The sequence below is a fragment of the Nipponia nippon genome, unplaced genomic scaffold, assembly GCF_047370975.1.
Source record: "Nipponia nippon isolate SJK-2023a ecotype South Korea unplaced genomic scaffold, ASM4737097v1 scaffold_9, whole genome shotgun sequence".
NCBI lineage: Eukaryota > Metazoa > Chordata > Aves > Pelecaniformes > Threskiornithidae > Nipponia > Nipponia nippon.
In genome coordinates this window covers 45,242,560-45,255,230 of record NW_028262413.1, presented here as the reverse complement: position 1 = coordinate 45,255,230, position 12,671 = coordinate 45,242,560, and the positions used below count along the sequence as shown (strand labels likewise).

At 41.5% G+C, this 12,671-nt stretch overlaps 1 protein-coding gene across 6 annotated transcripts in view; it reads right to left on the bottom strand.

Annotated features, from left to right (window-relative positions):
- Positions 1 to 116: 116 nt before the first annotated feature.
- The window catches only part of MEF2A (myocyte enhancer factor 2A), a 57,123-nt gene continuing 44,568 nt past the window's right edge, over positions 117 to 12,671 (bottom strand). For all 6 annotated transcript variants that reach the window (XM_087744616.1, XM_087744617.1, XM_009470047.2 and 3 more), the window contains 3 exons: positions 9,773 to 9,899; positions 4,682 to 4,808; positions 117 to 4,184 (listed from right to left, as the gene is read on the bottom strand). In XM_087744616.1, the coding sequence (XP_087600742.1) occupies positions 3,824 to 4,184; positions 4,682 to 4,808; positions 9,773 to 9,899 (615 nt within the window). In that variant the 3' untranslated portion in view covers positions 117 to 3,823. The remainder of the gene's footprint in view (positions 4,185 to 4,681; positions 4,809 to 9,772; positions 9,900 to 12,671) is intronic.

The window sequence follows — 12,671 nt, the reverse complement described above, 5'->3', positions numbered from 1 at the left end:
CGCTGCCGTTGCAAACCAGTGCTGCAAGGCTGCACCCGAGGAGCGCTCCAGACAGCGGGAGGGGGCGAGGATGCGCCAGGCAAAAACATGCTCTGCAAACACGAGAGAGGCTGGAGTACACAGTAAAAGCCAGTATCTTTACTTTAGTGAATGCAGGATACAAATATTTTACAACAACCTCTAGCATTTTCTTAACCATTTGATAAAAAGTTCACTAGAATATTTATTGTATATTGAAGAAAAAACAACACATTCAGGGAAAAAAATTGAGATTAACTTATTTTTTTCTTAAAAGATTCGTCTCAAGGATGGCAACAAAGTCCAGCTTGTGCCGCCAAACGGCTTATCATCATTAAACCGTGAACAGCTTCTTTGTGAACTGTTGACTACAAACATTTACCAAATACATAAATCTCTTTTAAAAAAGCCATTTTAAATATAGCAAAGCAGTGTTCTCTTGCACAGCAAAGTGAAGAAAGTTTCTACTAAGATTTAAACGTTTACATTTGTTAAGTCTTTCTTTCACATTCGAATTTAACTTCTTCCCGTGATAATTGTTAGGAGTTATTTTGTTCCTTATTTACTATGTATTTCTTGTGCGCACAGTAATTCGCAAGTTTCTGATGCATTAGTGTCCTTTAAGGGAAAGGCAAGGCTAAAGCGTTTTTCTCTGACGAATCCCTGATAACGTGTATTTTTAAACACCACAGCGATGGAGAGGTGATTTGTCACAACAGCAGATAAAAACCTCAAATCACTCAGACTTGAATGGGTTCAGACTGGGATCGGATCCACTTGCAACTTCATTCAGTAGAGTTAATTAAAAAAAGTGTTTTTTACCTGGTGAAACATCTGTGCTCTGTCGTCTTTTTTTTTCTTTTTTTTTATAAAACCTTTTTACAATTCCTAAAAAAGCATGTTCCAAAGTTAGTGACTCGTTATTAAAAATCAGGCCTCCCGTTTATCCCCCCGAGGCGGGCGGGCTGCGAGGAGCCTGGTTCTGCTGGGGCCGGGGCGGGCTTGGGGCACCGCCTGCGCGGGCCCCGCAGCCGCTCTGAAGAACTGGGGGGTTTAATTCATTGGTGCGATTTCAGTACAAACTCTAACCCTTACGTAGCTTTTTTCTTTAAGAAAACAGTAACCCTACTGTTTAAAAACCTGCATAGAAATAAAGACTATTGAGATACAGTCAGCAAAGCCATCTTATAAGGCACACAAGAAAATAGACAGTAAATGTGAATGCAGAACTCCCACTCGGATGTACAGCAAAGTTCATATGTGTGCATAAATAATGAAAAAATCACATAGCTTCTCAGAGCATTAAAAGGTTCTCTGAAGTGGTAAGTGATTTCAGTCCCTTCGGAAACAGGGCCGCCATTCGAAAGTCTCCTTCTCCTCTCCGCTTCTGTAACCGATAGCTAACTGCAGTAAACGGAGCGTAACTTCCAGAGGTGCGCGGCCGAATGAACTGAAACCTGGACGTTTTTAAAGTTCCCGTGACCACAGGAGCCGTAAGTACTGACCGTTCTTCAGTCGCACGTTAAAGCGAGCAGCCTGGGAGAGAGCTGTCCCCGTCGGATCTCCATCTCTAACCCTTGCAGTATCATAGAACGGATTTTTTAAATTACAAAAAAAATTAAAAAATTGAAGCCCAAGCAAAAATTTAATAAATACCAGGGATAACTTTAAAGGCGTCTGGGTGATACAACAGCACTGTAGTTTCTTCCCCAGAACTACCAGCAGAAAGGTTTTTCTGCGGCTACTTAATTTGGTTCCCAGTAAAGCGCTGCGGTGGCGCATGGGGGACGCCGAGACGCAGAGCAAGGACCTGGCCGGAGAGCAGATTTCGACAGGGCAAGAACGCTCCCTAGTGCGAAATCGGCTCTGCCAACCGGGATTCTGGCTCCCGAGACTTTTGTTTGGTGCCCAAACCGGGCTTTTGCCTGCTCCGACGGCCTGGCCTGAGCGGGGCCCGGAGGCTCCCAGGCGCGGCGGCGCGGCCCCGGCCGCCCTCGTCCCGGCGCGGGCAGACTGCGCAGCTGAGCTCAAGCCACCGAACCAAAACCCGCTCCCAGCGTGTGCCGACAGCCGCCGGATTCCTCGCTCCGTGTCACCGAAGCGGCAAAGAGGAACGGCAAATGTACTGCGGAGGCCGAGGCTTCATCCCAAACCACTTACCAACTTAAAAAACCTTTTGTGCTCATCTGATATGTGTTATTTCCCTAGCAGGAGAAAGTAGGTCAAGTTTTTCCACCGTTTGTTTTTTTTTTCCTCCTCAGAAGAGGCAGCTTTAAAATGATGCCTTAAAATGTGTCGTAACAGATTTTTTATATTTATGCAGGATGAACTTAACACCGGATTTTTTTTTTTTTTGCCACTTTGCTATTTATATACATATATATAAAATGTATAATGAAGCTTAACCATACAGCACAGAGATTACAATTTAACGGCACACATTCACCACCAGTGAGGGGGACAACCCCTTTATACACCCTCTGAAAAATCTGGATAATAATATTAATAATAATTAAAATCCAAAGAAAGTACAGTATATTTAACAAAATAGTAAATATTAAACAGTGAATACTCTACTTAATAAGGACCTCGCCTTTTTTCAAGTCGGCGTCAATCCACAAAAATATACTTTTTAATCTGGTGAACGTACAATACATAGGTACTTACACCAAAGGTGATAATATATTTAGGATGCTATATACACAAAGAGTTTGGCTCAAATTTAAATTTACATATAAGTGTTCATGGCTTATTTTTCCCCCAAGGTTCCGCCTGCAAGTTTTTCCTTTTCATCTTTGAAAGCAAAAACTAGAAAGTCAAAATAAGATAAAACTATACTCTACAAAAAAGCTACAACATACAGCTTTGGCTTATATAAATAATTCATAGCAGAATGTGTTCAAAAGTACTGTATATAACTTTATATATAGTCTTCAATTCATTAGGGTATTGTTTTCTTTAATATAAAATATACATGAGCTAAAATCCGTTTCTATATTTTTCAAAGGTATGAACGTAAAAACAAATTTGTCAAACATATTCCAATTATAACTTAATATATTAATTTTATTTTGTTAATGTTCTATTTTCTAGGCTAATATTTTCTGAATATTTCATGCGAGTTCTCTATGTCTCTCTTTCACTCATTAAAAAAATCACTTCTTTGACCCAATACACTATTTTTTTTTTTTTTTGCACGTGCAAAACAGGGTTTTTGTTGGTTTTTTTTATTTATTTATTTCTTATAGCATCAGCCCTTCTCCATGCACCCTCTGCAATAGAGACCCATGCCAGGTTGGGTAATATAAAGGTCATTTTATGTACAGTATTGCTTTCTCTTCTTCCTGCTTTTCTACTGCTCTGCTGCTACAAAGCATTATTTCTTAACTACGAGTAACCATACAGCTTGAATAAAACACACAGGGACGTTACTACAGGCGAGCCCTCTCGGTTTCTGCAATCTAGTGTGGTAGGATTATAACGCGGGTACAATGTTTCCTTGCAAAACAGGTTATATTATTAAAACGACAAGTCCAGGTAAATGCCAGGCTAGATCAATACCTACAGGATTGTTCTGTTACGTTTTACCATGGGACATCTGCAGCTATACAAGAAGTTTGTCATAAGTGCCTGATGATTCTGTGTATGCTACACACACTAGCACATATATATGCATGTGAAGATATATATATGCATGTATGTATATACATATAAATATACTTATTTCATGTCCTTATTTATAAATTTAGATATGTCAGGACAGTTCATTTTGAGAACACAAAACTGGAGAGGCAACACTGCGAGTTTATGTCACCCACGTGTCCATCCTCATTCGTTTTACCGATGGACTCTCTCTGTCTTCGGAATTCGGTGGCCTTCCCAGCACGACAGGTGAATGGAAGTCGCTTCTCGGGTCTTCCCGGTCGCTGCCGTCGTAGGAGCTGCTGGAGCTGCTGAGGCTGTCGACAGGAGAGCGGCCCAATTCCTGCCGCGACTGCTGCTGCTGCTGCTGCTGCTGCTGCTGCTGCTGCGCTTGTGGCTGCTGTTGCGGGAACCCCGAGGGAGTTACGCGGTCCCGGGGAGGTGAAATTGGTTCAGATTTTATGTTGATGTTTTGGTTGGTGTTAATGGATAAATTTGAACCCTGAGATAGCTGGCTGCCAGTACTGGGAAAAAGAAAACCAAAAGGCAGAAATAAGAAAACACGAAAAAGGAAAAGAAAGCGACGGTTTGCGTGTCTGTGTGGTCTTGTGGTTCAGCACCCTCAAAATGAATATGTAAATAAGCGCAACTCACTGAATGAAAAAACAAAGTTGAAAAAAGCATCAATTAAAGGTCTGAACGCAGTTATAGAAGTTGAAAACGAAGAGGAATCTTTCCAAACGTTTAAGATCATCATGGGGGTCACTCCTTGGTAAGAGGCTGGGCCGGCAGGGACACAGCTCGTCGGCTCGAGCGCTGAACTAACTGAAAACGGGGCACACAACACGAAACCTGAAGGCTTTTGCAGCCAAGGAGCAAACTGGAAAGGCAACGGACCATCGCCAGCAGACAAGAAATTAAAATGGCCTTGTGCTAAATACCCGCCAGTGCAGGTTATTCAGCCTGAAGTGGCGGAAGCTGCCGAGCGGGCGCAGCGCCGCGCGGTTCCCAGGGTACTTACACGAGAGAGCTGAGGGCTGCTGGGCCCAGATGGTGCTGCTGCCAGGCAGAGACCTGCCCCAAAGACAGCATTCCCGGGGAGTTAAAGCCCTGCAAGGCAGACAGGTCCGCACTGGTCAAGGAGTAATCTAAGAGGGAAAAACAAATAAACAAGAAAGTAGTTTATACATTTATTTTTTTATATATACATACATATATATATATACATATATATATAAAACCATGTGAGAATGTGTGATAGACACACACAAATATAAAGGCTTTCTGCCCAAAACAAATAAAGGCAAGTGACCCAAAGCAGTGCAAACATGAAAACTTTGAAGCCTGGGAGGCGTCCTCCTAACTTCCCAAGGAGCTGAACAGGACAAATGACCTCCGAATGACCATTTTCTGCATTCTGCTTTCTATTCCTACATGTTGCAGTCTCATAGAGCTTCTTCTAAAGCCACAGGTACAACATATTTACGCGTTTTTGTATATCTATGTGCATCTTACAGTAAGACAAGGCTTCGCACTTTTGAAGGTTTTAGTCTGCATGGAAGTTTCAAAATGAAACCTCACATTCTCCCTTTCCCCGCAGTAGCCTCACTTGTTCCTTTATGTCTGATTAAACTGTCATCTCTCTAGCAAATAAACAAAAGAAACCTCTTGATTTAGAACAAAAAGTTGTAATTATTTAGAAATACAACTTAAGTGGATAATAGAAAATACGAGGTATTCCTCATCAACAGTCAGTGACTGGCTGTTAGTTTTGGCTGGGCTGTAATGCTTAGGCAGTTCTCACTTCATTCACACAGGGGAAGTTATTTTCACTTTCTCATTATCACTCATGCTTTTCTTTCAGGTTTTAAAACAAAGCCGCAAACACTTCTCTGCTTTTAATTATTTTGTAATATAGCTTCCTTAAAATAGTTTCTATTCTCTTGAGAATGCGACAAAACGCTAGCAGCCAAACTTGTTTTATACTGCCAGCAGATGAACCAAAAATTCTGCTCAGGCAGGGCTTGTGCTTTGTTGTGTGTTTGGTTTTAGGTTTTCTGGCTTTGTTCTTTTTGGGGGGTGGGTGTGGGGGTGTTTGGTGTTTTGTTTTTTGGATACTTTCTTTCCCCATTCCCATCCACCAGCTTGTTCGCTGGGGACACCTCCAAGGTTTCCCCTTTAGCAGCCTGCAGAGGCAGGAGAGCCAGGCGCCAGCGGGGCACCGTCCTTTCCAGAGATGCACGTGCGTCACTGCAAGAAGCTTCCTGAAGACCTTGGGAAGCCCAGCGGCACCCCAGCAAGTGAAGCTGCTTACGCTGCCTTTTTTTCTTTTTTTGCTTTATTTCTTCTCAGTTGACATTTCTATTGGAACTCTGAAAAACCCTCACAAGTATTTCTGCACAGATACAGAAAGATTTTTCCCAAGCTGATCAATCCAAAGCCCTTTTGCAAGACTAAAAATAAAATAAAATAAAATAAAACAAAACCAAACCCAGCCCTCCAAAGCCTAGGACACGCACTCAGCCTTCAGAGCAGCCAGCCCTATGACAATGTGCAAGTGTGGTAAATGTAAACCCTTGAGCTGGATGTGCTATTCTGTGCCAACGGGATTTCTGTAAGAGCAAACCTGAAAAAAACATTTATAGGAATTCAGTTTCCACGTATTTTTTCTTTGCAATTACAGCTTTTATGATAATGGACAATTAACTTCTGGTACTTTAGACAGAACGTGTCTGATGACAGGGGTTTGAGATACTTCTCCAAAGACTACACATGCCACTACACAATTAGCTGCATTATCATCTCCCTGAATAATCACGTACCTGCGAGCAGTAAAAGCAGGACGCCAATTTCTATACATGAGTGGCTTGATGCAAGATGGAAAAGTCGTTCAGACAAGAGAGTGCCTTCTCCGCGATGGAAACCATTACTGCTGTGACCCTAACAACCAGATACCTTTGAAGTTTGTGCCTTTGCAAAATAACTGACCTAAAGCCAGTAAGATCATTTATGGCTAGATATGCTCTGTCAAGTGTAGGTTACTATTTAACTGATCTCTGTGGGTTTTGAGTATTTTTTTTAAATGCCTAGATTGCTTTAGAACAAGTAACTCGGTTCCTTCTGGCCCCTCCTCCAGCAATCTGCGGAAAGAATATTTCTCCAGGAAAACAAACTCTATAGAATAGTATATCTGTGCAAAACTGACATCCAACATTCTAATTAAGGATCTAAGAGCTGAATCTATCCTTTCCAGCGCTGAAAAAACCCCTATCAATCCAGAAAAACAATTTAGGTATCTAAATTTTATCTTAGTCCTTGGACTGTAAAACTGAAATTGCTATGGAAGTAGTGACTACCCTGAGAATATCCAGATGACAATTTAGTTTTAACATCAAATTTCTTTTTGCAAATCGCCTGAAAGGCTCAATCTAATAGAGACAATTTAAAAGTGTCTGAAAAAACACTAAAGGCTAAAAGCTTTTCACAAATTATTGCATTATCAAAGGAAACGGGCTGGTTTTTGAAATCATACCCCCGTGATAACAGCACTGGTCCGTTGTGCAGGACACCGGTTTCAATTGTCTTTGCTGCCTCCCGAGACTCAGACCTCGGTCCCCTCGCCCACAAAGGCTGCTTTAGCCATCAGCTTAAAGGTTTTTCTGGATGAGGGACGCGCACAAGAGCGCTTCCCGAAACACCATCAGACTGCGTGAGAGAACGAAGGGATCGTTCGGTGACAGGTACAACTCAAGGTGGGTCTTCGGAGCAGGGACCAGAACTATTTGTTTACTTTAAACAGCCACTAAATGCAATATATAAACAACCTTTGTGGCAAGTATCAAACCACGATCTGTACGTCCAGCAAATTCACATTTAAGCTCATAATCCAAGACAAGTCACCAAGCACAACTCCTCGCTCTGCTCATTACTGTCATTGCAACCCCATCTTCTCCTCCATTCGCTTGTTTAGACTTTAACCCCCCTCAGGGTGGCAATTATTTGCATAAATGTTCACCAATGCAGTTGGGTGCTACGGCAGCATCGGTATTTACTGGTGCTGTGACTAAAACGGGCCCTCTCAAAATGCAGACCTCGCACACACCAGTAACTGTCGTGCCTCTGGGGCAAACCAAGGCAGAAAGGGGCTGGAGGGCACGAAGTATCAGGTAACGAGCACATCGATAGAAAAAGATACAAATACAACAAGACGTGAGCTGTTTGGCTGGAAGATGGCTACAAGTCTAAGCTAAAGACTGTAGGGAAGGCTTTCAAAGCTAAAACAAGTGGAGAAAATGTATAAAATCACATCTTTTTTTGTTGGGAAAATTATTACGAATGGATGGCTACTCTATCCCATCTTTCCACATCACATACCCCTGATTGGGCCCCACCTTGCAGAAAATAAAGAAAACTACAAAACCTCCGCATCGCTCCGGTTTTAGCTGTTTTCTACAAACCTTGAAGGTTTTTTTTTTAATTTGTCCTGACCTTTGCACAAGAGTAAGAACATTAGGTCACTGACGACAGACCCACGCAGCGTTTTTTACCCTTTCTTAAATATATTATCAGAGAGGCCGCCAGCGCTGCTGCTGGGCTCAGCTTCGGGCAGCAGCAGGTATATTGTGGAGCCGGCCGAAACGCATTTTGTCCGACACCGGGGCAGCTCCTGATGTATTCTGAGGGAAGCCACCCTGCAGCACGCGTGTCCTCGTCCCCCTTCCCCCCACCACTATCAAAGCCAAGTAAACCCCGCACAGCGGCTCCTCAAGGAAAAGCCATTTATTCCTTCCTAGCACGCCCTCCACTGCCTCCCGGCTTCCTGAGCGTCTCGTGCCTGCCAGCTGCTTGCGTACAGCCGTCAAAGATGATACAGGGCGAGGGGAGAGACGCTGCTGGGGAATTGCCTCTACAGGAGACGTGGATCTTCCTAGCAAGGAGACAAGCCCTTCTGTCTAGCCAGAGAGCCAGAGCTGATCAGCTATAAAGGGAAGGTCTCTCGTGTAGCTCAGTTCCTAAGAGCTATCATTGCAGAAGAGAGAAGCAAGATTTTTGTTTTATTTTTTTAGAATTCAAAAGTCTACCAAATAAGACAAATAATGCCAACACAGTGGTTCCCAGTTCAGAAATTCCTGGTTTAACAAATTACAGCACTTACACTTGAATGTCTTCACTAGACTTCATCTAAAAAGAACAGCGAACTGGGGAATTATTTCCTTTCTTGTCCTTTTTAGTTTTAACCAATAGCTATTTGAACTCTGACTTACAAAACTTATTGACACTTATCTGCAATGTAGTTTCTCTGCAGGTGCATTTGAAAATTAAACTATGTATCGCAGATCAATGGTAATCAACCTGACACCATCACGGCTGCAGCCTTTCAAGGAAACGATTACAAAAATTCCTTTACTGATTACGTACAGGGTCTGTAACAAACAGAGAACCTGGAGACTGAAGTTAAAATTATCTCTATTGGTATGGAGACAAAGTAGGACACCACATCACGAACTACTGTCCAAACCAGCAAACCAACTATCACTTATATGACCAAATTCCTTGCATCACACCCATCTTGGATAAAAAGTCGCTTTGAGGTCCTTCAGATATTAGAGACTCGCAGCGGTGAAATGCTGACAGTGCCTCCCCGTGAGTCCCCACCTCACTCCTAATAAAACTACTGAAGAGGAACAGGCCCTATCTGGGCTTTTTTGTAAACTGAAAGCCCTGGCAGAATCCGATTCCCTCCTGCTGTTGGCCCTGAGCAGAGCAGAGCGACAGGGACAGTGTGCTCTGAAGTATCAACTATGGCTTAAATGTGAGGCATTTCAGTTCTCAGATAGCTTGAATACCACTGCTCTAAGCAATGCATTTTATTCTGTCTGTCTCTGTATTCAGCTGTGTGCAACCTGACTGAAAGCTGCTTCCTGATGCAAGTCTCAACATTTACACATTTTACAAGCTAAAAGCTCATTTTTGATGAATAAGAGCCTTCATTTGAACTGAATAGGAAAATAAAGTGAAGTGTCACAGAAATGCAAATTTTCTGGGCTTCTGAATCACAAAAGCCTTGTACATCTGACAAATCAAGCCACTTATTAAAAAAAAAAATGCTTACCAGTGTTGTAGGCAGTAGGCATGGCTGAATACACCAATCCCTGCGGAGGCAAGCTCGGAGTTGTCACAGACACCACAGGGGTAGCAAGAGGCTGTGTAGTCTGAGAACTACTTATCCTTTGGGTATTCTAGAAATGATTAAAAATAACAACATGTCTTGTGATATTAGTTAGAACAATGGAAAAAAATCAAGTGCTAATATAAAAATAGCATTCAATTAAAATGTTTCTTTGCTTTATTTTTTAGTTACGAATACATCCTTTTTGTCGGGGTAGATTTTGTAAAGAAGCCAAAACATTTCAAGACAACCAAAACGGTCTTGGCAAACTGAAATGAAAAATTAAGACTCACTGGTCCGCTTCCCGTGCATGCAGATTTCAACAGTGTTAAGAGTTGCAGGACAAAAATAAATGCAATTTCTTAGGGATATACACAACAATTCTCAGAAGTTCTTAAGTGATTTAAGAGGTTTTAGTCTTATTTTTTAAAGGGGTTTTAGTGCAGATGGTGAGGTGCAGTTCCACCAGAAAAGTCTCCCACTTCCCAGCTTTTTATCCAATTTTCAAAATTTAAGCTGCCAGTTTTGACACTGTGCTGACTACACCTGTCCTGAGAGGAACACAGAGATCTTCTGAATTTCTGTTGATAAGACCTCCGTGATAAAATAATCTCGCTGTTCCCAAGGTTCCTGAGAAACTGAGAGAGTACTTGTTATAATGTGGCTATGTTTCAAAGCGAATGACATTTGAGTTCACACAGAGCAACTGTGCTTTTTGACAGGAAAAATAGCTAAACTAGATTGTCTCAGATTATCTAACTGTAGGCACGATGTGCCTTTTTAATAGCAGTCTGTCTTTCCCATAGACCGGAATGAACATCTGTAGCAAACATATCACTCAAATTAAGCTCTTTAACCAAATTTGCTGTTTAGAAAACCTCGTATGAAACGCTGGGGTGAACACCACCAGACAGCAGAGCTGCTCTGTCACAGAACGTACTACCCTTCATGGAGGCAACTTTAACTCTTTCTTCAAAATATGTAGTTCAACACCATTTAGCCGTGCCAGATACTGTCAAGAACAGGAAACGCTACATTTTTTATTTTTAAACAACAGATACTTAGTTTTACCTACAGAAGTCTTAGAAATACTAGAAGTAGTACAAGTCTCTACACCCTGTATTTCTACATTCTTACAGAACCATTCCCGATTAAGGGAGCTGGATTTCAAACTGCTGAAAATGTGCTTTTAAAGCAAGCCTCCCTCCACCTCTGAAAAAAAAAAAATTGCTACAGAAGTAGCATGTTTTCATCTCTTTGGTAGAGTTCCATTTCCTAGCTTTAAAAGATTGAAGCTACTATTACTTTTTTCTTATTTTGGACAAATATACAAGTATTTCAGTGTCTGCAACACTTAATTTTTTTTCTCCACTCTGATCTTGAGAGAGTGAGCAATATTAAAAATACACGATTCCCTTTATAATAGTGGAATGAGCAGGTACAGCAACGTGGCTCTATTGACTTTTAAGCTTAAACCTGCTAAGGTGAATTGAGGGCTATCAACCCTTGGTTTGTATCTTTCCAAGTTAAAGAAAAAACATATACCACAGCTACCATATTAAAATTAGCCACAATCTTCCACTGGCCACCAGCTTCTGATCTTGGGTTTTTTTGGCTCCTATTTGAAAGCCCAGCTTTGAGCCTCATCAGAATTTGGAGGCTCTTTGGCATTTGCTCAGCAAACGTACCTGCTCTGCTTCAGAGCGCCCAGATTTCAAAGCCTCAAGTCACAGAGAAAGTCCCACTGATTTTCTGTCCGATTTATCCCTTTAAATCATTTATGTACTTCTGAAAATCTCCACTAGGCCAAGTTTATCTGGCATAAAGACACGTTATTAGAGCAGATTTTTGTGTCTGTCAGGAATTGACCTTTTTCCAAAGCTTTCTTGGATGGCAGCCTATAAAGTTGGGATTACTGTATAATGGAAAAGTTAGAGGAGCATACTGGGAAACAATCCAGACCAAAGGATTTCCCCATGGGATTTTTTTTTTTTTTTTTTTTGAGTGGCTGATAAAGGTGGTTTTCTGAGGTAATTTCTTTCTGAATATAATTCCTGATCACTCAGCCATAGAAAGACACCAAGAAATTTTTAGAATCATCTAATATTTGTTGTACTCGGAGATTCAGCCAAAGATTCATGACAACTTTGGGGATTTTTTAAATTATTTTTTAAACTGGTGCAAACGATAGCAGCAACAGGAAGAATTCAATATCTTTACTTCATGCGATGCTACCGTTCCTATCTGTTTTTCATATTCAGTGCTCCATTCCAACCATACAGAATAAATGCTCACAGACGTGATTTGGAACTGCCTTCTAGCGCTGGAATTAGCATCAGCAATGAGCATAACAAGAGACGTAGCATTGCAGGTGTACTTCGTATTTCTTTACCACGTTTCAGGAAGACACCACTACATCTTCTTTGTGTGAGCTCTCTTCCCCTAACAGATGAGCCCGGTTTTAATACCACTAGAGGGCCCACGCTCCATACAGTATCCGCAACCCAACCCGCCTTCAGCAAGTTGCACTCTTTCACCCTGCGAAGAGCATAGCAATTTTTAGCAGGTAGGAATACCTTAACTCGAGTGCTTTTGCGTAATTCCAGTTGCAATGCTATTTTGATTAAGTGTATTTACATTGAATTAAAGCTCTATTTCTTGCACTGGAAACCAGACGCTCCTCTATAAAGGCGAGAAGAACATGCATGACAGCTGTTTATAACCGCAAGTCATTCCAATAAACCTTAAAAACTTAAATACTGATTTTCAAAAATAATTCCCTCTTTCTTACTTTTGTAAATCTATTGCTCATGTTTAAGGTAAAAATCAACCAACAGCATGC